Source organism: Gadus chalcogrammus, chromosome 11 (assembly GCF_026213295.1).
Source record: "Gadus chalcogrammus isolate NIFS_2021 chromosome 11, NIFS_Gcha_1.0, whole genome shotgun sequence".
Classification (NCBI taxonomy): Eukaryota; Metazoa; Chordata; class Actinopteri; order Gadiformes; family Gadidae; genus Gadus; species Gadus chalcogrammus.
Window position 1 is genome coordinate 16841703 of NC_079422.1, and position 24641 is coordinate 16866343.

Consider the following 24641-nt stretch of genomic DNA (forward strand, 5'->3'; position numbering starts at 1 on the left):
AGCGCTGCGGTTACATCCAGAGCAGAGCGAGCGAGCGCTGAAGCTCAACTTCTTCCTTTCAGACGGTCGGATCTATTCACAAGCAGACATTTTCTGCATGTGTTGATCATTGCAGATGTGCATGGTGTTGTGCATACATTAATGTGTGCAGGCTTGTGTGCATGCAAGCGTGTGAGTCGGTGCCGGAGGGGTGGGGGTATGGGTTGGAGCCTCATCAGAGATGCAGCCACACTGAGGGAACCAAGAATTACACACACACACACACACGCGCGCGCATACATCCGATAGAAGGCATTGCTTGACTCTTCGTGATGGGAGGTGCAGCTGGTTGTCGGCTAACAGGCCCTCCTCTCTGCACTGCAGGGTGTGTGTGTGTGTGTGTGTGTGTGTGTGTGTGTGTGTGTGTGTGTGTGTGTGTGTGTGTGTGTGTGTGTGTGTGTGTGTGTGTGTGTGTGTGTGTGTGTGTGTGTGTGTGTGTGTGTTTCATGTTTTGGTGAAGGGAGGGGGGGATGTGCACCTGGGAGACAGCCTTGTAGCAGTGTATTTTTGGAGAAAGGCCGGGAGTGTGCTGGAGCAGGAGGGGGGATTGTCTGAACCCAGCAGGGTGTAGCAGGACCAGGAGGAAGAGAGGCAGCCTCCCCCACCCCCCTTCCGACCACTCTCCTCTTTACTCCCTCCAACACACACACACACACACACACACACACAGACACAGACACAGACACAGACACACACGCACACACACACACACTAGCTTCCCTGCCCCTGGGCCTCTAGTCTGAGGTAGGTACATAAGCTATAAGGATGGAGATGTTCAGCCTTGCATCACACTGAAACAGGCCTGGACCCTGGACACCCCCCCCCCCCCCCCCCAAATCAGGTGGTGGGCCGCAGTCTCAGGTCGTGACCTTACTTCACTACACGTAGTGTGATGAGTTTGGACTGATGTGTTTTCCTTAGTTTGGGCCTGTTTTGATGATGTCTGAACTCCAGTCCAGTTAATTGGACCACTATTGCACGTGTATCTAATATCAGTCTTCAGTCTTTAATGTTTGGTCTTTGATATAGGTCCTAGTCTCGTATAATGTTTATTATTTAGCTGTTCATCTGTGTACATTTCTTTGACTTTGAACTCAAACATGGTGATTAGGGCAAGTCTCCATTATTAGCCTTGTTATTTAGCTAGGCTAACAACGACAGAATTGCTTCTTATCATGACCAGTATCCAGCTTCTCATTGACTTTGAATAAAACACAGATTGGTTTGGATGCTGCTTCTCTACAAGACCTCCATGGAGCCCATCTATTCAGAGTTCAGAACTTTGTGTGTGTGTGCCTGTGGGTGTTTGTGTGTGTGTGTGTGTGTGTGTGTGTGTGTGTGTGTGTGTGTGTGTGTGTGTGTGTGTGTGTGTGTGTGTGTGTGTGTGTGTGTGTGTGTGTGTGTGTGTGTGTGTGTGTGTGTGCAATATGCTATGATGAGTAAGGCATCAACTGCCAAAAATGTTCCCTGGCTCTCAGCGTGACGGTTCAGCCTGGGTCTAGGGCAGGTTAGAGGCAAGACACACCGCCACATTTATCCTTCAAGCAATGAAAACACAACTAATGAATAATACAGCGAGCTGATAACCAGGCTCCACGTGTGCCCGCGCCACAAACAACTCCCTTCTGGAAAACATTTACATTCTGCAAAAAAGCAAGGTTGTTTTTGGTCGTTATGTGTATGAGGAGCTTGTGGATATTTATGCAAATAAGAAACAAATTTCCAAAGCATATTTCCTCCTCCATCTCCTCCCTTATCCTCCTGTACACACCATGCATAAATTAGTGGCTGATCGTTATACTTACACCAAATAGGCTAATTAATACACTTGACGATAGTGCTCCCCCGGGGGGAGGGGGGGGGGGGGGGGGGTGTGTGTGTGTATTTATGTGTCTGTGCCTGTTTGTTTGTATTGGTGAGGGGAGAGTGGGATTTGCACCACCGTAAAAAACGACAGGAACTTCAACAACACCTGGTGAGTGCGGACGAGGATGTAAAATAGCATGGATAAACTAAAACAACTACTGAGACAGGGAAAATAATTACAAATCTGTTGTGGGTGTGTGTGCGTACGCACTCATGCTTGTGTGTGTGTGCTGTGCAGCCCTTTACTTTTGTAACGGCAAACCCCTTTCCCCCGCCAGCCTCCCTCTGAGATCCACTGAGAACAGCTTGTGTGTCTAACACCAGCACCTCGCCGTATAGCTGCGGGAAGAGTGGTGTCTGTTACTACATCAACGCTGAGCCTAGTGCCGGGGCCCCAGTGTGTAGATGAAACCGTGTGCTGTGCCGTCTGCACGTAGCATTAGCGACACACTGTATGGTCCTTATGTCTTCATTAGCAGTGAGCGAGTGCGTCTGTCCCCGGGGGTGTGGTGGGGAAGCAGAGAGAGGCTGTGGTCAGTCTGTGGCTTTTAAGTGTTAGCTAAGCCCGTCCTGAACTCACCACACTGTTTATAACATAGAGGCACACACACACGCACGCATACATCCACGCACACACACGCACGCACGCACACACACACACGCACATATCCCTTCCCGACACGTTTACACATGCAAACACAGGCACACACAGACACAGCAAAGACGTGCAAACAAATATAGGTAACATACACAGTCACATACATACACATACTCTAACGTACAAATAAACACATACACATGCATAGTAATTAAACACACATATCCCACACACACACACGCACATACAGACACACAAACAGGCGCCAACGGGCAGAAAGCAGATCACACAGGGAGGAACATATTTTAAAACGCACATAAACACACACTCCCATTTGCTCCACTCCCCTCAAAAATCCTAAATGAGTGCTTTCTAGTCATGGCGTCTCTGCGACTCCATTTGAGTGTAATCGCATTAGAAAGGGAACATACCAAAATAGAATGGAGCGTTCCACACAATCTTCCCTCAGAACGCTGTTGTTCCAGGGCCACCACCACAGGTCCTCCAGAGGGGCGGAGCGGGGCCCGGCTTAGGCTGGCTTTTCCTGGCCTGCTGGTGGGAGCTATCAGGAAGCTCTGGAGCATAGTGGGAGGACTAACTTTGATGGAAGGAGTTATAATTATAGATTTAATTATGCCGCTGCATTAGACAAAGTGGAAATAGGCTACTGAATGCTGGAAGTCTGTGTGTGTGTGTGTGTGCGTGTGAGAAGTAATGTCATTTCAGTGATATTTTACATATTGATCTATATTGGATATCGTGTGTATTTCATTCACGACCAAATTGGCGTGAAATCTCATTAGCAAATTAGAAACCCACGAAAGCATGCGACATACTTAAGAATAGAAACGTGTCGGTGTGTGTGTGACTCATCTGTTTTTATTAAAGGGTGCCAAACATGCCTCTGAAGAGAAAAAGGAACATGTTTTTTCACGCTAGTATATAAAAACAGCATTCTTTTTGTAAGACAGTAAGCCCCCCCCTCCCCCTTCCCCAAACAGTCATCAGACCTACTAGGAAGTTCCCTTGTACTTTTCCAACCGCACAATACGGCTTACTATGGCAGAGCTTGAACCCAAGGGCCCGTGGCTCTTTAAATGTAGAGAGAGCACACATGTTGCAGCTTCACAACAAAAGGACCCCAACACCTCCAGGGGTCAGGGGTGGGCGGGGCTTGATGGTGTCTCAACAACGTGATCTCTGGTGTTACTTTTCAGCCCATGCAAATGCCAGGGTGGCTTTTCCAAACGAGTGTTTTGCAACAGGATACGGTATATGTGTGTCCCACATATGGACTACACCCAGTGGTTTGGTCCGCTCTCTGGACGCTGTGGGCCAGCGTGGTCACCGCGGGACTCACCGCTGCTCTGGGATACAACCTTCCATCACACGGCACAACATCAGGATAGTGAGTGTGTGTGTGTTTGTGTGTGTGTGTGTGTGTTGGGGGGGGGGAGTTTTCCCGCCGGGTGTTTTTCTCGTGTGTGTTTGTGTTTTTCTGGTGTTTGTTGGTGCAGATGGTGTGTTTTTCTGTGTGTGTGTGTGTGTTTGTATTTTTCATGTTGTATGTTTCTGTGTGTGTTTCTTTTGATTGTGTTTTGATTTTTTGCTCATGTGTGTGTGTGTGTGTGTCTATTGTGTGTGCATGTGTGTGGACGCTATGCTTGCAGAGAAGGGAAAACACGCATCGCCGGAGTGCACCTCTAAGTGGACAAGCGGCCTCTTTTGCTCAAGGGCCTTTTTGCTCTCAACACCCGCGTGGAAACAGTTTGCAAAGTCAATTTGGGCCGCAGTTTTATCAAGCCTCTATCAAGTGTTGGCTTTACTTTGTACCTCCGGGTCGCTCGTCCGCTCTGCTGAAACACGGCCGTAATGAGCATCACGTGAACGGGCAAATGAGCGCAGGCTATCTGGCGCTGAACTGCTGTATCCGTACGCATGTGTGCTGCTGCTGATTAAATTAGGTTTAATTTGCTCAGAGGGGACGAAGGGGGTTGGAAGGCACGAAACCTTTACATCAGTATTCAACGCTGCCTGAGTGACTATACTGAGGGGAAGAGAAACACTCAATAAAAGAGAAGCAGAAGGATCTGCAGATGAAACGTTCCTCCCTGCGCTCCAGACCTCTGTGGTGCTGATCTTTAAGTTCAGAGTCATTCAGAGTCCGGGCCTGGCTGAGCGCATGAGCCGTTCGTCTCGGAGATGGGGAGATTGTTGTTTTTTTTGAGCAGTGACAGGAACACGGGATACATGCGCATGGATTCAAAACAAAAACAAATATTTTATGACATCTCCCTTCAAATAAAGACGAGCTTCTGAAAGTGCACAGTGTGTTGCAGTCTTCACACCAGTGCTCAAACATTGGATTGGTTTAAACTCATTCAACCTGCGTAGAAGTCCAAACCCTTCCAACTCTGAGGGAAGAAAACAAATAATCAATGAGGGCATTCTGGTGATCCATTACAACTCTCACAAGAATCCTCCACAGCAGAACCACTAGGACATAGTGAGTGAGTGAGTGAGTGAGTGTGTGTGTGTGTGTGTGTGTGTGTGTGTGTGTGTGTGTGTGTGTGTGTGTGTGTGTGTGTGTGTGTGTGTGTGTGTGTGTGTGTGTGTGTGTGTGTGTGTGTGTGTGTGTGTGTGTGTGTGTTTCTAGAGTTAGTTTCAGCCTGGACAAGGGGCCTGTGGTCTGGAGGCAGTGGGGGTGCAGCTACACCCTGTCCTCACAGGGGGTGCGTAGGGGGTTTGTTGTGAGCATGTGCACATAGGTGTTGCCCGGGGCAACATAGTGGCAGCCAGTCATCGAGGGGGGGGGGCTCCGGTTGGCTCTGGTTGGGGTTTAGCATCATTATTATTTTATTTTCACTTGCAGAGGGGGGGAAAGAGGGGGCGGAGGGGAGGAAAGAGAGGGGTGAGGATAGAAGGGGTGGGGAGTGGGGCCAAGGGGGAGGGGAATGGGGGAGAGGGGGAGGATATAGGGTGGTGGGGGAGTGAGGGGGGAGGGCGTGGTCGAGGGATCACTGAGCCGTATTCCTGCTCCTCTTGTGCGCTTCATGTGGTGAGCGGGGGAGGAGGAGGAGATGGCTGGAAGGGAGAGGTAGAGATGGCCTGATGGAGGTGAGGCGTGTGTCTCTGTGTGGGTGTTTAACGCGTGAAGGACACAGACATCGGTAAGACATCAGAAGATCAAGACCTTTTTTTCCCCGTCCCCAAGGTCACTGCAACACTTTAATGACGGGGTGTAGCGCCGACAGATACTGATGGAGCTGTGTGGTCACTGCGAGGCTAGTTGTGTTTACTATGCTCATTCTGAATCGGCTTGTGTGCGTGTTACAGTGGGGTTGCTTTTTCAGTGAGGCACTGAACCAACTCCTCGCTAGCCTCAGCGTTCCTCGCGATGGTCGCTGGAAGCCAGGCATTTTCTGCCGAAGATAAATATACATAAATTTCACTCTGCTAGCCACGGTGGCCTATTGTGATGAGGGGAGACACACACACACATAGACACGCACATGTACACATTCACGTACACATACATGTACACATACACATACACACACGCGCACACACACACGCAAACATATCAAGACACACGCACGCGTCCCGTGAGCCGGCTTCCGAGGCTCTCGTGAGAATGACGGTGAAGTTAATAAAGCCTTCTGCCTTCTGTGGCTTTGGCAGAACTCCTAGCTGCCGCAAAAGAGCTCACTCGCCTCAAATAAAACCTACATAGGCACACACACACACACACACACACACACACACACACACACACACACACACACACACACACACACACACACACACACCAGGCCTGTCATGGAGCCCAGTTTCCAAACGTCTCTGCCCCCTCTGCTTCTCTTTCCAACGTCTTCTGTAGTGAGAGACCTGGCAAGAGGCCGGATAGTTTTTTTTTTTAAGTGAAGTATCTGAATGTTTGTAATACAGTAGGGACCACCCATTCTGAGAAGACATTAAGCAGATAACATCTACAAGCATCGTAACTCTAGGTGTGTTTTTGACAAAGCTGACAAGGGCATATCAAGGTATCAGTTTAAGTTTCTTTTTTTTCTCTGTGTAAGCATCATGCTCATATCAATTGACTTGGCAGCAGACTTTGTTTTTTTTAAACATCATTAATGCACCCATCCAGGGACACAACTGTCATGATCCCCTGAACTGTTGAGACGACTTGGACGGTTTGTTAACGGTCAGGGTTGAAAACTAGTGAGATTTGGACCCTCTTAGCCTGACCCTGTTGGAGGTGTGAATGGGGATCCAACAGTCTTATGTAGTCTGTGTGGCCCCAGCCCTACCCGGTTCAAACCCGGCCACTGGGCTCTCGCTGTCTTGCTGCGGACGGCGTGCAGTGGGATAAATCAACACGTCTCAACAGTCTTCGTAGCGCCGTCGGTTTCAGCACGGCCCGCCATCTCATCTCCAGATCAAAGCCCCCCCAAAGAAAGAAAAAACAAAAAGCCAAACCATCTCGAGTTTATTTCCCTGTGAGAGTCTCCATGGATAAAAAAGAGACAAGTATCTATTTGCATGTCGCATTATCCACACTCTGAAGCTCTCCTTCTTGTTCCTCATCCTCGCCCCAGAGCCTCTCAAACACCTGGATCCACAACACCTGCTTTGAGTTGCCACCACGCTTCAGTGCCTTACGTTTCCCCCCCCCCCCGAGCGTCGCGATGACGTGACGTGGCCGGGGGAATAAGAGAAAAAAGTGAAGTGTTTTGTTATTCCAAGAGGTCTACTACATACAGTGTAGTCTGATGGTGGTGGGGGGGGGGGGGGTTGTGGGAACGGCAATCCACGTTGATATATTACCGTGGTTCCAGCAGAGGTTGATGAAGAGGGGGAGAGCTTTGCTCCGGGGTTGGCATGTCAGTTTAGATAGCCAAGACTTAATTCATGTGGGGAGAGGAAGAGAGAGCTGGGCTGGAAAATAAAACACCAGGCTGAGAAAAGGATCCCAATCTCACTCATTTCCCGTTTTCTTTTTTTTTCTCTTTTTCCTAAAACTCTCGCTCCGTCTCGTACACATTGTCCTGATTAAAATGAAGGGCGTTTTTTGTTCTTTTCTCCCGTTGTCTAAACTTGTCCCTGGTTGCCAACACACTGGTGTGATTGAAGAGAATCTCTCGATGTATTGATCTCTTTTCTCCTCCTCCTATTCCTTCAAGCTCTATTGTGGCGTTCCTCCACGTCCCCCTCTTCCCTAGCCCTTCCCTTGTCCGAACGCTCTCTTCACGACCTTCACTAAACCCTGCGGTGGCTGATGGGCGATCTGACTCCATGCACAAAAGTGGATGAATAAGAAGAAGAAACATATTGATTTAGAAGAATAAATGTCTGATAACAACCCACAGACTGGAGGTGAGGTGGCATGAGAGGGCGGAGGGGGAGAATCATCAGAGATCGGGTGAAGGTTTCCTCACCCAGGGAGTGACATCGCTCTGCCAGCTGCCCCGCATGGCTTTCCGTCTTCAGCTGCGCTTCGGGAATCCCATTAGGGTAGGATGTGACGGTGATGCGCTAAAGTGCCCTTGGCTCCTAACGTCACACACGCCAATCAAAACCCTGTGACGTCGTATCATCCGTACTGTCTCAGGGTCGAACCAGAGGAGGATGATGAGGGAGGAAGTGTGTGTGTGAGTGGAAGTGTGTGTGTGTGCATGACTCTGCGTGTATGTTGGAGGGCACGTTTATGTTTTGCATGACAGAGATGGAGGAGGAGCTGAGCGATGAGATGCATCTACAGCGGCGCTGACTATGCTGGGGCATTTTGCATGAAGGATGGAGAACTGGATAGGCGCCGATTTTGGAGATAAGGGATGAATGGACGTTTGGCTGTCCTGAAGCCAAGCATATATACGACGCAGTATAAAGGGCACTCTGCGATGTACAACAGTGTGTAGGATTTTGTTTATTTATGCATGTTCAATTCAATGTGTTTGCGTGTGTCGAAGGAGGATTTCTGTTAGCATGAAGTAATGTGTATAACGCAGGAAGGGACTGGACTTGTTTGTGTCTCTTTGTTTGTACGTCCATGGTCATCCACTCCAGATCAGTTGCGTTCTCTTATCTCAACGAGTCGCACATTAGCGAAAGAATGAAAGTTATTCTTACACACTTTAAAGTACAACAGACCCTACCAGCACCGTGGAGCAGCGGCTCACATTACAATGCGGTAACCCTTATTCAAAGCTTTGTTAAGCTTTTTTTGTTCTTCTCCGCTCGGCTCAGCCGAACCAGTGACCGGATTTACGATGTTTCAAGCACCAAGTTATGCGGCCGCGAAGCTTTGTAGAAGCCGACTTATCCTCCCCCCCCCCCACACACACACACACACACACACACACACACACACACACACACACACACACACACACACACACACACACACACACACACACACACACACACACACACACACACACACACACACACACACACACACGCGCGCGCGTGGCTAAGGCTAAATGTGCAGCTGTCGTTACGCAGTCTCATGCTTCCATGCATGCAAGCACACACACGAACATGCAGACGTGTTGTTGTTCCCCTCTGTCTTTGTTTTCTCTCGGGTCGGTCCGGCTGGCTCGAGGTGCGGGTGCTGGTTCCAGTTTGCACGACCCTCAGAAGCTTGCGTGTGAAGGCCTTAAGCCGTGAGCACCCAACTAAATGAACTCTCCCATCTGAACCGTGCCAGTGTGTGGGTCAGCGGGCCGATGCACCTATGGAATTCTCAAGGCCTGGAGGGTTGGGGGAGGATTTGCCGGTCTTGGCAATCGGCTGTTCTGGGTGTTCTGGATGTTTCTGAATCGGCCGAGTCCCCCTACTGTTTTTCCCTTCCCCCCTCGCTTGCCTCTTTTCCCCAGTTGGATGTGTTTTGCCGTGTACAGTTGTGTTGCTCTGGGGGTTCTATGCCTCTCTGTGTCGGTAGAGCCCGGATGGACGGAGGGGCGGGGGGGAGGAGGAGGGTGGGCTAGTGGAGTTATTCTTGGCAAGCTGGGATTTATGCGCTGTTCTCATTGTTATGGTTGGGGGAGAAGGGCTTTCTGTTCTCACTCTAGAGACTCTCCAAATAATTGGTGGGGTGTGGTCCGTTGTTGTGGTGTGGCCCGGTGTTGTGGTTGGGCAGCTAAGTAAACGTGTGCGATGTAAACGGTCTTCTGTAAGTGTCTGTAACTGAGCAAAAGCAAGACACTTAATGTTTTGCTTATTGTCCCACTAAACGTGGGATAATATCCGGGCCTGCAGTTTCTGATTTTACCGGCCGAGAAGACTCATTGCATTCGTATGTACCTTCCGTCTGTGGAAACTGCTGAGAAAGGTGTGTGATAGTGTGTGTGTGATTTGATTTGATGAAAGACTCTCTTAATTCTGTCAGTTATCGCAGAGTCGCCGAGAAACACTAGAGCGGAGTCGGCGGTCGCCATGGTGATTTCAGTGTAGAGCCGTGGTTCTGACGCTCGCTACCACAATCAACGACTGGAAACTTTGTGCCTTGGCGCTCTGTAGCCGGGGAGCGATGGCTTTCATCCGGAACAGAAATGAACTGCCTCCTGATTAACGGGAGATTAACTTTGGATTCGTCCAAATCAATCCATGGTATTCACCGGCTCCCTCGCTGGTCTGTGTCTCGCACACGGGCAACTGATGTGGGTGTGTGGAGTTACATCCCCCCCACACACAGACACACACTCAACCACATTGCGAGTGGTGAGGCAGCTGACGAAGGAGTCGGGTGCAGTGGGTCGTGGCTAATGGAGGTCTGGCTCACTTCATTACACAGGATCAGACAACACGGCTCGTCCCCTGAGGACCCCGGGATCAAAGAGCATGACCTTTGCACTCTCAAGGCAGTCCATTGCTTCTGAGCTCAGCTCCTTTTTGTTTATGGTTTTCCTTACTCTGAGCGTCGCCAAGAGCACGGCCCTTCATGGTGAGAAGCTACCGGCTAGCAGCAAGTGTTTGTTAAGGAGCCACTTGGAGGTCATCTCCCATGGTTCCAATCCCACAAATGTCATCTGAATAGCAGATCTTCGTGTGTGTGTGTGTGTGTGTGTGTGTGTGTGTGTGTGTGTGTGTGTGTGTGTGTGTGTGTGTGTGTGTGTGTGTGTGTGTGTGTGTGTGTGTGTGTGTGTGTGTGTGTGTGTGTGTGTGTGTGTGTGTGTGTGTGCGGTCCACCACCCCAGGCCTGCATTAGCAGCTCCACAGGAGGCGGCAGTGAAGCCCTTTGATCTCCTGCTGCACGGGGATGAGTGGTGCTCTCACTGCTGTTCACGTGACCGTGTGTGTGATGAACCTGTGTGTGGAGGTGGGTTTGGGACCTGATCGAACGCAAACAATGAGGATGGAGGTTGTTGTTGTGTGTATGGGGGGGGGGGGACAAGACGGGGGGACGATGAAGGGTATATCGTGGTCTCTGCACCCTCCTCCTCCTCCTCCTTCAGGGTTTCTTTCTCTCTTCTCCTCTCACGAGTAATAAAGGCCCCTCCCGATGATGTCATCCTGGGTGTGGGTGGGGGTTTCCCTTGTCGTTCTCGCTGATTATACAGAAGTGAACAGCTGGCCCTGTCGGACAACGCTGCCCTGCCTGCTAAAGCCTCACGCATGAGTCCCACCCACCGGCTCCATCTGGTCCCCAAGTGGAAGGCCACCCCACAGCTCCCTCCCTCACCCCTCCCCCCTGCCCTTCTCTCTTAGCACACACACACACACACACACACACACACACACACACACACACACACACACACACACACACACACACACACACACACATTGGGGCGTTCTCAGCCCCCTTTGATTCCCAGGGACAGCGTCACCCTGGAGGATGACCCCAGTGCAGTAGTAGTCAAAAGGTGTCGGCTTCCTGCTTCCGTCTTCAGTCCGCGCCGACGTGTGAACTCAGAATCTTTCTTGAGAGAGCGGCGTATTCACCGCGGTGCGTTCAGATCTCCCACGCTGCGTCCACTACAGTGCGCCGAAGTGCTTCCGGGTGCATTTTACAAAACATTGTGTGGTCATGAATAGTTTGTTAGTAGAACTTTACGCCGGTAACACATGAACATTTGTGTCCGCTCATGCACAATGGCAGAAATGTGTGTGTTGCGTTTTCTCACTCATTGCGCCACAAAAAGCTGCACATAAAGAAGGCGCCCATCCAAGATTTAGAGATTCCTGGCATACACACAGTCCTACATCCGCTGGGATCCGACTTCCAAAGAACTGGAGGAAAGAGGGGCTGGGGGGCTGGTGGTGGTGGTAGAGAGGAGTACAGAAGGGGAGAAGAGCGAGAGAATATCTTGCAAGGAAGGAAGGAAAGAAAGACAGAAGAGTGGGAGGGAGGGAGGAGAGTAGGACCCTTGCAAGGCTGCCATGCATTATTTATCAGTTCAGTACGGTCAGAAGGATTATACTGGGGTGTTTGGGGGGGGGGGGGGGGGGCTTGTCCAGGTCTGCTGGCCCTGAGCCCTTTGTTCTCCTCTCTCGCGCGTCTCCCTCACCTGATCCTCCCTGCTTGCTCACGGTGATATGGGGTGATTATTATTCTCAGTGCAATCTTCTGTCTTTAAAAGAAACTCGTCTGTCTCTCTGCTGTTCTTTGAAATGTCCTGGTGGCGGTTTGGTGTTCTCCTCTCGCCTGTCCGCTGACCCGACTCTTATGTCTCTCTGTCTGTCTGTTTGTCTCTCAGGTGGACGTCCCGGCCAACGAGGGCACAGATTTTCCGATGAAGGATGCAGCTGAATAAGGACACTTCACTTCACTCTCTTTAAGTTATTGTCCTCACAAAAGTGTGTGTGTGCGTGTGCGTGTGCGTATGCGTGTGGGTGTGTATGCGTATGCGTGAGAGCTCGGGAGTGTACATATGTGAGTGCATGTGAGAGTATTTTGATGGTAGCTAAGATTTCAGGCTATCATTTGCAATTTTTTTGTTTACTTTTTATAAGGTGATGATCACACATATAATACCATTGTCACAATATCAACGAAAGGACTTCACTGTTGCTATATATTGTGATTTGTGTTTGTTACTAGCTACCTATTTAAGAATGTATATTTCTATGTACAATATACTCATCTAGAAAAATATTTAATGGACAATTTTAATATGCCTACATCTTCCCACCAACGCTCCAGTTCATGCCAAGACACAAAACAAGGACACACATGCAATGAAAAACGAACAAAAAGAATGCAGAACGATTCAGAAAAATAATCAAACGGCAATATTTTAAGATACTCTTCTTCTCTACACCTTATCAGGTTGAGGGTGCAATTACTGCAACTCCACACAATAATGGTATTCAAACGGCAATTATTAATATGACGCAGATATTTTGTGTTGTGTTGTTTTCTGAGAAGCCAACCGATTGAAAGACATGGATGCCACCACAACAATGTTGTTGTTTTTCTTACAATTTGAGCTGCAACATCATGACCGGTGAAGACCAACCCAGAAGTCTGTGTTCTTGCCTATGTGCTTGTTTGCGTGTCGGCGTGTGTGCGTGTGTGTGTGTGTGTGTGCGTGCGTGCGTGCGTGCGTGCGTGCGTGCGTGCGTGCGTGCGGGTCCGTTTGTGTATTGAACATGGGCAATATCTAAGCACTGGTGCTTCCATGCATGAGCTAATCTATGTGAGGGTTTGTAAACAAAGGCAATAGAGTCAGTGTCTCGTTCCATCTTAACTTCGACAATCCCTGGTTAAGCTCCTTCTGTTCCCTATCAAAGATCGTGATGTGTATTTTACCAGACATGAAAACCATGTCTTTGTGAGGAGACCTTCAAAATGTGTGGTTCTCACAATCCAATGATTCTATGTGTTGACATATTTGTTTATTTTCTTTTTAAAGTAATGAGAAAAGGGTTTGACTGTCAATTAGTGTGGGAGGAGTTGCCTTGGCTGTGTTTTGTGTGAAAATACAATTCCGACTTTGTAAACAATGTGAAATACCATCAAGACCACAGCTTCCATTCATTAATGAATTTGAGACGTACTGAAACCACACCTTCATGGCTCTGCACTGTCAGCCAGCAAAGGCAGCAAGCGTAAACCATGAACCACTAAACACTGTGGATCGCTAGCGGGAGGACTGTTGTTCTGAAAGAGTTCACATGACCTTCAACACACAGACACAACTCACACACATCCACAATACGGAGTACACAAATCCGTAGAAGCTACACAGACAAAATTCAAAGAACAGCCACACCATGTTTCGCTGGTTGATATTTCCCCCTTTTTGCAATCATGAAAAAAGTCTCTAAGATGTGCTCCGCTGTTTGGGAGACTGTGTCTCAGCTTTAATATCCATGTCATCATTTCAAATGATGGCTATCACACAAAAAAATAGACTAAAAAGGTAATACTTCGTCCCTCTAAAGTTTTGAGAATGCACTTTTAAAAAATATATATAGATCTATTTGCCCTACATTCCAGCATATAAGATCACTTTACTACGCCTGCATTGACCTTAATTATATACCCTGCTTTGCCTGAATGCGCAAAAAAATCAGCCTTCAAATGTAAATATGATCCCGCGGTTTTGAATCTTTACTACAAATAGATGGGACACAGAATTGTAAACTTGAAAGTTATCTCACAGCTGTTTGGGGGTTGTCCTCCCCGGGCAATGTGGGTGTGAGCAGTTAAAGAGGAATAGGATGGGGAGGCTCCGATCGCTAGGATGGCAAAAAAAAAAGCGAGAAAACAGTAGAGGGTAAATATTGAGCTGCATGTTCCGATAGCCTTTAGTTGTCGCTGGTTGTGTTAGCAGCTCAATGATTATTTTTGATAACTCCTCCTCGTTGCACACGTTTTCTGAGTAGCAGATCTTTTTTTTAGTTTTGTTTTGGTCCACCCCTGAGTACACTAGTGCTCCACACCAGAACGATACAGCCCGCAGTGTGACATTAAAACATATGTGTGTTTGACTTCAACGAGGGGCCATGTTCACACGACCACAGCGCCGTTTGAATCCAATATCTTGTTTTGTCAATAATGACAAACACATTAGTCTATGAAGGGTGGTCTAGAGGGGGGGGGGGGGGGGGGGGGGGTTGGAACTATTGCACATATAGCACTGTGACAGTTTAAATTAAAAGCAATTCGGCATTTGTTTTGCCATTCGTTGATAACAATATACTGATGCCGTTTTTAAAGAAAAAGGGAAATAAATGCATTGGATTGAGAAATGTATTGGCTACATTTCAAGTAAAAAGTGTAAATATTGTATTTGTATTCTTTGTTACACGCTGTGTTACACTGCGTATGACATGAGGCTTAATAACAACTGTCTTTAGGTATGCATATACGTTTGCATTTGCCCTCTTGGTTTGAAAAAAAGGTTTAATGAACTCCTCACCTTTTGAGTATACTACACACGTTTTCGGGGGCTATTGTATCGTTTCATCCACGCAGACATAATATAGGCGTTATCCGATCATTGCCGTGCTGAACACTGAAACTGTATTATATGGTTTTTCAACAAAGCTTCACTTGCATCTTTTTCTTTTTTTATGTATGCTGCACTGAAAAAATTAAACAATCAATTTCAAAAGTGGTTTGGAAAATAAAGCGTTGCCAGTCACTTCCTAGAGTGAAACGATATAGTCTATAGTAGTATAGCTTCTGCCGCATTATCGGTTACAACCTGTAGGCCTATGTAATATGGTATTATGGAAGATGTAATGTCCTTCTGTAAAATGGTGTTTATTGTTGTTTTACCTGAAATAAAACTTTATTAATGCTTCAAAGTATCTTCAGTGTTGAGTCCCAAGATGTTCCGTCTTGTCCTCTGATGCTTTGTCAGGATATTTGATTACAAATGACATCCATTTTATGCTGCATAACTCTGAGCATAACTTACTACCTACCATCAATCCCAAATTGACAAATTTTAAAATCCAAGAAAAGTTTTGGTGACATACAAAATGATGGATCATTATAATTATAAAGATGTGTCCTAAGGGATATACATATGTCATACTATCAAATGAAAACATATGAAAAAACTATTCATTTTGCCGACGCAATTGAAAAACATTATGTCCGTACTGGCTGTTGTGCAGAGATTAAAATCCTCCAACATTCCTGTGTCAGTATACATTATATACTTGCATACGCGCACACACACACACACAGGGTATAGGGAGAAAGCAAGAGCGAGATAGAGGGGGAAACAGAGAAAGACACACACACACACACACACCAAGCCTATTGAAAGGCTAGCATGGTTCTACATGAGGGACCGTCTGTATTTTTCATATCTTTCAATCACAATTTTCCCAATACAGTTGATTTTTTTTTTTTATCTCTACACCAACAGATGTGGTCACATTAACTCACATTTAAGCAGATATGTGAAAACATTGCTTTCTCAATCCTTGTGTTTTTGTATACAAGTTATAGTCAACACAGCTGATCTTTAAGGCACAGTACTTGCTGTCAGTTTCCGGTGTTTAGCTGGCAGGACTGAAAGCTTGGTAAAGGTGATCGAGCCCAGTAGTTGGGGGTGTCTGGGTGGGTGTCCCTCACTTCTATCCTTCCTCCTGAGCCCCCCTGCATGAGATTGCCTCCCCACTGGTTCTTCTGAGAGAGGAGCTGTAGGTGCTGAGTTTAGAAGTCCTCTGATCCCTGGGGCTCACAGACACCGGCTCCTTTCATCCCCAGGTAATATGGAGGTGGGGTGGGGGGTATCTTGCTTAGGATCTAGTGAGTTATTTTCCCTTCAGTCATTTATTCAAAAACGAATTTGACAGAACAAGAATATCAAGTTTGCTCTGTTATTTCCAGAGGTGTTGTTGTATTTTTGATTCAAATTTTTATCAACATTTAACTATTTTACTAGGCCTAGTTATATCCATCAAGGTTATTGCTTCGTTTATACATTTTTGTAGACATGTAGACCTTCCCTAAAAGCTGAGATATGTTAGTCCCGCCCCTTTTTTTCCATAAGAAGGAATAGGGAGAGAGCACCAGAGAGATAGAGAGAGGCAGGAACGGAGAGGGAGGGGAGCGATGCTAGACAGCAAGGCGACTTTAAACAGGTTTTAACATAGCTGCGGAGAGAACGTCATTAGTCCGTAAGATATCGGGAGTCCATCGCATACTCGCAGGCAATCGAAACAGAACTAAATGTGGAACTCGACATGATATTATTATGGTAAACGTTTTTGGGGATCATTTGTGATCGCCTGCTTGCGCCGACGCGGTTACTGGATGAAGAGGACCGAAGTTATGCTGAAAACGGGCTGCATTTGACAAGGAAAGTGAATTTTTATCAAGCTTGGTGGGAGATCATCTTGCTGTCCATTCAGGGGGGTCTAATTTTGGGGGAAACCCTTCCAAGTGTACGAAATCACAGCGCGTAATTCCGCCGCTATGGATTATTCTAAACTCCGCCGTGCGTTTTTTTTGTTCCTGTGTCTTTCTCTAAACCTGGGATTTATCAGCGTCGAAGGACAACATGACCGAGGAATGTCTATTCCGGAGCATGGATTTTGCCAACCTATTTCCATTCCACTGTGTACGGACATTGCTTACAACGAGACCATCATGCCCAACTTGCTGGGACACACCAACCAAGAGGACGCGGGGCTCGAGGTGCACCAGTTCTACCCGCTCGTCAAAGTCCAGTGCTCTCCCGATCTCAAGTTTTTCCTGTGCTCCATGTACGCGCCCGTGTGCACGGTGCTAGAGCAGGCGCTGCCGCCGTGCAGGTCGCTGTGCGAGAGAGCCAGGCAGGGCTGCGAGGCGCTCATGAACAAATTCGGGTTCCAGTGGCCGGACAGCCTCGCCTGCGAGATCTTCCCCGTTCACGGGGCGGACGAGTTGTGCGTCGGACAGAATGTATCCGGCAAGAGCGCCCCGCCAACCCCGGAGCCGACCCCTTTCGATAACCGGCCGTTGAAATGGCAGTTTAAGTGCCCGACCTCTCTGCAAGTTCCCCCTTATCTAAACTACCGTTTCCTGGGTCAGGACGACTGCGGTGCTCCATGCGAGCCCAAGAGATCGCACGGGATGATGTACTTCAACGAAGAGGAGCTGAAGTTCGCCCGGATATGGATCGGCATCTGGTCCGTGTTGTGCTGCGCCTCCACCCTGTTCACCGTGCTCACCTACCTGGTGGACATGAAGCGCTTCAGCTACCCGGAGCGCCCCATCATCTTCCTATCGGGCTGCTATACCATGGTGTCTATCGCCTACATCGCCGGCTTCCTTCTGGGCGACAAGGTGTCGTGCAACGACCGCTTCGACAACGACATCCGCACGGTGGTGCAGGGCACCAAGAAGGAAGGCTGCACCATTCTCTTCATGATGCTCTATTTCTTCAGCATGGCCTCGTCCATCTGGTGGGTGATCCTGGCCCTCACCTGGTTCCTGGCGGCGGGCATGAAGTGGGGCCACGAGGCCATCGAGGCCAACTCCCAGTACTTCCACCTGGCCGCGTGGGCGGTGCCGGCGGTGAAGACCATCACCATCCTGGCGGTGGGCCAGGTGGACGGCGACACGCTGAGCGGCGTGTGCTTCGTTGGCGTGAACAGCGTGGACGCGCTGCGCGGCTTCGTGCTGGCGCCGCTCTTTGTGTACCTGTTTGTCGGCACGTCCTTCCTGCTGGCCGGGTTCGTGTCACTGTTCCGGATCCGCACCATCATGAAGCACGACGGCACCAAGACGGAGAAGCTAGAGAAGCTGATGGTTCGCATCGGCGTGTTCTCTGTGCTGTACACGGTCCCCGCCACCATCGTCATCGCCTGCTACTTCTACGAGCAGGCCTTCCGGGAACAGTGGGAGCGCACGTGGATAAGCCAGACGTGCAAGAGCTACGCGGTGCCGTGCCCGGCGCAGAACCACCCCAACGTCAGCCCGGACTTCACGGTGTTCATGATCAAATACCTGATGACGCTCATAGTGGGCATCACTTCGGGGTTCTGGATCTGGTCGGGGAAGACGCTCAACTCCTGGAGGAGGTTCTACACGAGACTGGCCAGCAACAAACAGGGGGAGACCACTGTGTGATGGGATGGTTGGGGACCGATCGACCCAAAGGGGTGAGGTCAATTGTGGACTACAGACTGTTGACAAACTGAATGATAATCCTTTTTTTGTTTTTTTATCTGGTGTTGTTTTAAAATCTGGTTTTGTAGACTCGTTTGAAGATACGTGTCGGTGTGTTGTTTTTTTGTTTTTAATGTTTTTGTAATTTTTAAATGTACATAAAAAAAGTGATTTCTTTTTTTTGTAAGTATATATTTGTATTTAAATATCCAAAAGATATTGTTATTTTCTCAACAAAACAAAAGAAAACACCTTTACAGCTACACTTTGTGTTTTTATGTACTTTGGGAGTAGGCCTACAAAAGCCAAGGCTAAGGAGGGCTATGTACTCATGGGGGCTCATTAGCTAGTCGGACACCGAGGACAAAAAAGGCCTCGGTCAAGCCTTCGATCAAGGGGTGCTTTTGGGCTGTGTGGACTCGTACTCGCGGCGACAGTCCCGTGAACAGTGAGTGCTTCCACGTGGCTCGCCGCTCACGCTGGCTAATCGACTGAATCCTTTTGTTTAGAGGAGAGCTGATGGCCGCCCGGGTCAGTAAGTATGCATCCATGTTTGTGTTGGACCACAGCGACAAAACCAAACAAAAGGACCGGAGCTTTCCGGAATGTGGGTCGTGTGTCGTTTTACAAGTGTTTTAAACTTGTATTTCCAGCTACGAACTAAAGCATTATTTACCAAAAGCGAAGCGTGAATAATTGCATCAAAGTTGTAGGCAATGTTTTTTGGCAACAAATTATCTTTTTTTTTAAATCTCATATTTCATATTGAAAAAAAAAATCTGTTGGTTTTAAAAGACTATACCCTCATGAAACAGAAATCCTAGCTTTTGTTGAGCTCTCCATTTGTAACAAAGCACTTGTCGTCCTGTTGGATCAGAACAATATGTAAACCCAGATAAATGAACTTGGCTACACCTATTAACTTCCAGGTAACTCCACTTATGGGTTAGGGGCAACTGTAAGCGGATGCCACTTCCTATGTTTCAAACTCACAAAAAGTGAAGAAAGGAGAACCAAAACACAAAGCAGCTGCATCGGATAGCTAGCGCTGGTGATTATGTAGAAACTGGCCTGACCTGTCTCACGCCCACCATGTAGCATTTCCTACTGCCTGGGCAGGACAGATAGTGGGAACAGCTATAGCAAGTGGACGCCTTACGTTTGAACTGAATCAAAAGAGGCGAATATCGTGAGATTGACCCGTTCCAACCGACGATCACGTTGTAGGCCTACATTTTGATATTGATAAGGATGTATTTGATGCGGCCTGCCAGCCAACAGTCTTCCGTTTTTCAAATGTGTTGATTTTATGATAATCCAGGATTGATGAGAGGCTTTTAATGTTTGTTTCTGCATTTGCTATCAAAAAGTACTTTTTATATTTATAGGGAAAAAAATGTCTTACATATATCCACAATGAGTACTTTCAGAATAAAAGCCTCATCCTTGCAACTGTAATGGCTTCTTTCGAAATCTCTGATTCATGGTCAGGAAGTTAGGGTTTGAAAAATGAAACTAAGGAATCAAAAGGTCACTTTAAATTTCATTTAAAGGTCATTTCCTTTTCCTACCTTCATTGTTTGACGGACAAACTTCTGTAAACTGTTAAAGTCTTTACTTTGTGACTCCTATCTTGTGTGTGTAAAATATGAGTTACTTCAGCTTTAGGCAAAGGGAAAGATAATTATGCATTGCTGAATTGAATTTCATTCTCTCAATAATAGTGTGATCATAGTACCATATCATTTAACATAGTGAACAAGTTAATTAAGAAACCTGTATAGAATAACATCAGCAGTAGGTCATAATCTTCTCATTTTTAAGTTCAGATATCATTTTAACTTCGGTTCCAAAATGCCCAAGCGTGTCAAGTATCCTCTAATCTACCCCCCTGCAGTGTCATGGCTGTCAGCACCACTGCGTATTATTTCAGCATTAAAGGACCCCTCACTAGTTTGTGCCCCCCATAACCCAACAGCAACAACAACACCGGTCTGGAATGCAGTGTGATGCTACGGTATCCCGGCCACAGGGCTCCAGGCCGCCCGTGGATGTCCTGGCATCTGGCTCGCTGTGGTGTGACCCCGCATCTCAATCTTCCCATGGGGTCCCCTCCCGCAGCTGTGTTTCCTGATTTAGGCTCCGGCATGCACTAGATTTTGCTTCATCCAGGAGAGAGCCCACATTCCATATATCTGGGGGGAAATGCTTGGGGTGATAACCAGAAAGCAATTACTATTGAGAATAAAATGTGGGACGATTCTGGAACATCTGGTTTTTTTTACAGTAAAACCAATGTCTGCCCTGGTGGGCGCCGTAGTAGGCGGGCCTAGTCCCGCCCACCCCCCCCCCCAACATGAGCTGTCCACAGCTCCCCTTACAGTAATGTCACATATTTATCCCCGGGTGTTATGGAAAAGCATGACCGTTAGCCTGTCAAGTAGCGTCTTCCTGGCTCCGGGCGCCTCCCAACTCCGCCGCCGTGCTGCTAAGTGTCCCAGGGAACGTCACCTCAGGGTGCACTTTGTCGAGAATGCATGAAATGGCCGTCTAGCCACTCAGTTCAACTTTCCAGAGATGAGCGGATAAAAGGAAAAAAGGACCCCTTGCTAGCGTTTTACCACTCCGTTTCACACTGTATACTATGCTATTATTTATTTAAAAGGCTGGTGTGTGATACTTCTGCAATAAGCCCTGACCTTGAATCAGATGGCTGCGTTTCCCAGCGGCCCTGTCTGTGCCTGTCTAGGTGTGCTGTCGTGTCTGGCAGGAGAGAGCTTCCACCAGAACATCCTCATTCCCCACCCACTCCAGCAAGGGAAAGTCAAGCAGAGCGCTCGTGCTCAGCCACGGCGAAATAATTTGTATTTTAAAACGTTTCCACGGTCGTATATATTTGACGGTAAAGCTTCACTCTTAACCGCCGAGGATACATCACGAACGTCATACGGTGAGTATCGCTGTTAAAATATGCATTATTTTCGTGGGTAAAGAACAGAATGTGCTCCTCATGCCAAAGCTGTTATTGTATCCTCAGATAAACCATGGGGAAAAAACGGAAGACAGAGAAAACGTCCTAGACACTTTCTGTCTTAATACTATGATCTATCTTCAAGGTCAGAGGAATGTAAGAAGCAGTGCGGTCCCTCTGTAACTTACATTCCACACCTCGCTGTCTAGCCAGCCCTTACTTATTAGCAGCTTTCACACGCCGCCGTATTCCATAGCCTGTGCTACGTGAGAGAAAGACGTCTAGTTCATCCTTTTTTTTCTTCAAACCCATGTTATTCTGCCTGTTTTCCAGCACCAAGAGGCAGCCGTTGTGCTCTTCTGTGATTTGCATGACAATTGAGATAAGGCCGAATAAATCCTGCGCACTTATTTCTTCGTTAATGCCAATCTCAGGATTACAGACGGCAGCCGACTAGAGGACAAGTGAGTCAGCTAGCTGAGACGCCAGCCTAACCTACCAATCATCACCTTTACACCTACCCTACACCCACCCTGAAAACGACCCCCATCCTGACAACTACACCCACCCTGGCAACTACACCCACGACGACATCTACAGCCACCCCTAGAACTACACCAATTCAAACAACTGCATCCAACCCCTACGACTGCACCGACCCCTCCAACTACACCCCCCCTACACCACCCCTGACAACTACACTCAGCCCGACAACCACACCCACCTCGACAACTCCACCCAACCCGTCAACTACGCCAAGCCTGACAACTAAACCCACTACTCCTTAGACATTATTAAGGTTTAGGATGTTGTGTGACATGTACATCGAATATTGTGCCATGCCAAGCAAACTACAACCAATCAGGAGAGGGGAGGAAGGAGCGATGTTATCTTATTCTCCATGGCAGTTTCCAACCCCATCCTAATACGCTACACTACCCTTAATTCTCTCTCTCTCTCTCTCTCTCTCTCTCTCTCTCTCTCTCTCTCTCTCTCTCTCTCCCTCCCTCCCTTTTGCCCTCCCTTTTGCCCTATCTTCTCCCGCCCTCCCCCTCTCTCTTGCTCTCTCCCTCTCCCCCCTCTCTCTGTCTGTCTCTTTCTCTTGCGCTCCCCCCTCCCTCTCCCTCTTTCTCTCTCCCCCCATTCTATCAACTCTCCTTTGGCTTCTAGAACGCTCTAAATGAAACCTCAAAGCCACATCCACAATTTAAAAAAAATGATTTTTCCATTACTGCACTGCGCTCATCAACATGCCAAGATGATTATTGCAATCATGCTGTTAAATGCATTCAGCACAGCTTATGTGATACATTATCATATTAAATATTATCCAATATTCCAACCCTTCCCTCAAATAAATGTGCAGTCCTATCCCTTCATACACACACAGTACAAACGTAGTCTTTAATACTATTTTGACATTTAACCTTATTGCTATCCAAAGCTTTTCAAATTATTTCAAGACACGCTATGAACAAGCAGTTAGGAATTTGGGCCTCTTGCTCACGGACAACGCACTCACAGGTCAACGTATGAGAGCTAACCAGGCTTTCTACATTTAGAAGCAGATGCTTCTATCCAAAGCGACATTTTTTGGATAGTACATTTGTCAGAAGACGATGAAACAATATATCGCTGTTGGTACAGTGAGGATGTTCATAGAACCAAGTGCAAAGCACTAACAATCGCTACGTTAACCCATTCCCCGAACACAACAATGTATATCCCCGTAAATCTGTATTAATGCCCTGCCCCCTCAAGCTCACCAGCGAAACACACAGGCATAAGACATTCAAAACTAACCCATATTGGGAAATAGCATAACAGTGACCGGTAACAAATTAACTTCTGGGAACCAGGGACAGTGTATCCAGTCTGCAGCCACACCACCATGCGGCCATTTAGACCAAATGGGATTCCAGTTTCTCCAAGAGCCGGTTGTTGCTCCTCCTCGCCCCGCTCCCAGGAACCCAGAGGGCTGCTGCTGCTCTCTCTCCTCTCTGGCTTTCGTCTTCCTTGCCAGACGAAGAAATCTTAAAAACACACACTCCGACGTCAATGGGGATACAACATCATCACTTAAGTTAATCGCTCACATTGTAACACATCATCACGGATTTTCTTTGAGGGTTTAACGCGTGAAGACTCAGGTTCCTAGTTGTTGTTGTTGTTGTTGATGTTGTTGTTGACGTGGACGGACGGCGCCTTACCCCTGACTAGAGCCAGCCTCACCGCACGCTCCTGAGGACAAGAAATCGAGAAGGAAAAGTTCAAGAGAGGAAGAAAAACAGTTCAAATTCAATTATCCGTGCAGCCGTCCTCTCCGTGTTTCGAGGCTGCGCTGAAAGAAACTATGCAGGCATGAAATGTTCCTAATGAAAGCCGCCTGCTCCTGACCTCTTGTTTTTGAGGAGAATCAGAGACGAGATCGACGAGAATAGGAGCAGAGAGGCCAGCGGTCGCTTCTCTCTTTTCCACAGCCAAGACAGTATCTCTCTCTTTCTGCCTCTCTATCTCTCCCTCTCCCTCTATCTTTCTCTCTCCCAGCCTCTCTTTCTCTCGCCCTCTCTCTCACTCTCTCTTGATATCACTATCTTTCCCTTATTCTCAATCACTCTCTCACTCCATCCCTCTCTTTCTCTCTCTGTCTCTTTCTCTCTGTCTATCTCTCTTTGTCTATGCATCTCGCTCTCTTTCGGGCTATCGCGCTCTTTCTCTCTCTCTCTCTCTCTCTCTCTCTCTCTCTCTCTCTCTCTCTCTCTCTCTCTCTCTCTCTCTCTCTCTCTCTCTCTCTCTTTCTCTCTCTCTCTCTCTCTGTGTCTCTCCCTCTCTCACTCTGGCTTCCTGACCTTCCCAGCGTGGGTTTTATTAAGTGTATTTATAGTGCTGGAGGAACGGGGTGGCGGAAGGGGGGGGGGGGGGGGGGGGGGGGGGGGGGGGGAGGAGGAGGTTAACACGTACGCCAACAATAAGCACGACGGGAGCCACGCTTCGGCGGAGCTCCCCGTCGCCACCTGCGGCGCTGACGACAGCTACGGCAGCGACCTGGGGCTCCTGCGCTGTTGTCTGGGGTAAACTTTGTTTGTGTTTGACAC

At 47.9% G+C, this 24641-nt stretch overlaps 2 protein-coding genes across 2 annotated transcripts in view; both read left to right on the top strand.

The window, feature by feature from the left end:
- The window catches only part of cdk14 (cyclin dependent kinase 14), a 99799-nt gene extending 87323 nt beyond the window's left edge, over positions 1 to 12476 (top strand). The window contains exon 15 of the mRNA XM_056601538.1: positions 12211 to 12476. The gene's annotated coding sequence lies outside the window, so the exon portion shown is untranslated. The remainder of the gene's footprint in view (positions 1 to 12210) is intronic.
- Positions 12477 to 16502: 4026 nt separating this feature from the next.
- fzd1 (frizzled class receptor 1) lies at positions 16503 to 20809 on the top strand. Its single transcript, XM_056601537.1, has one exon. It carries the CDS (start codon positions 16899 to 16901, stop codon positions 18534 to 18536), a length of 1638 nt encoding a protein of 545 aa, XP_056457512.1. The 5' UTR covers positions 16503 to 16898; the 3' UTR covers positions 18537 to 20809.
- Positions 20810 to 24641: the final 3832 nt, after the last annotated feature.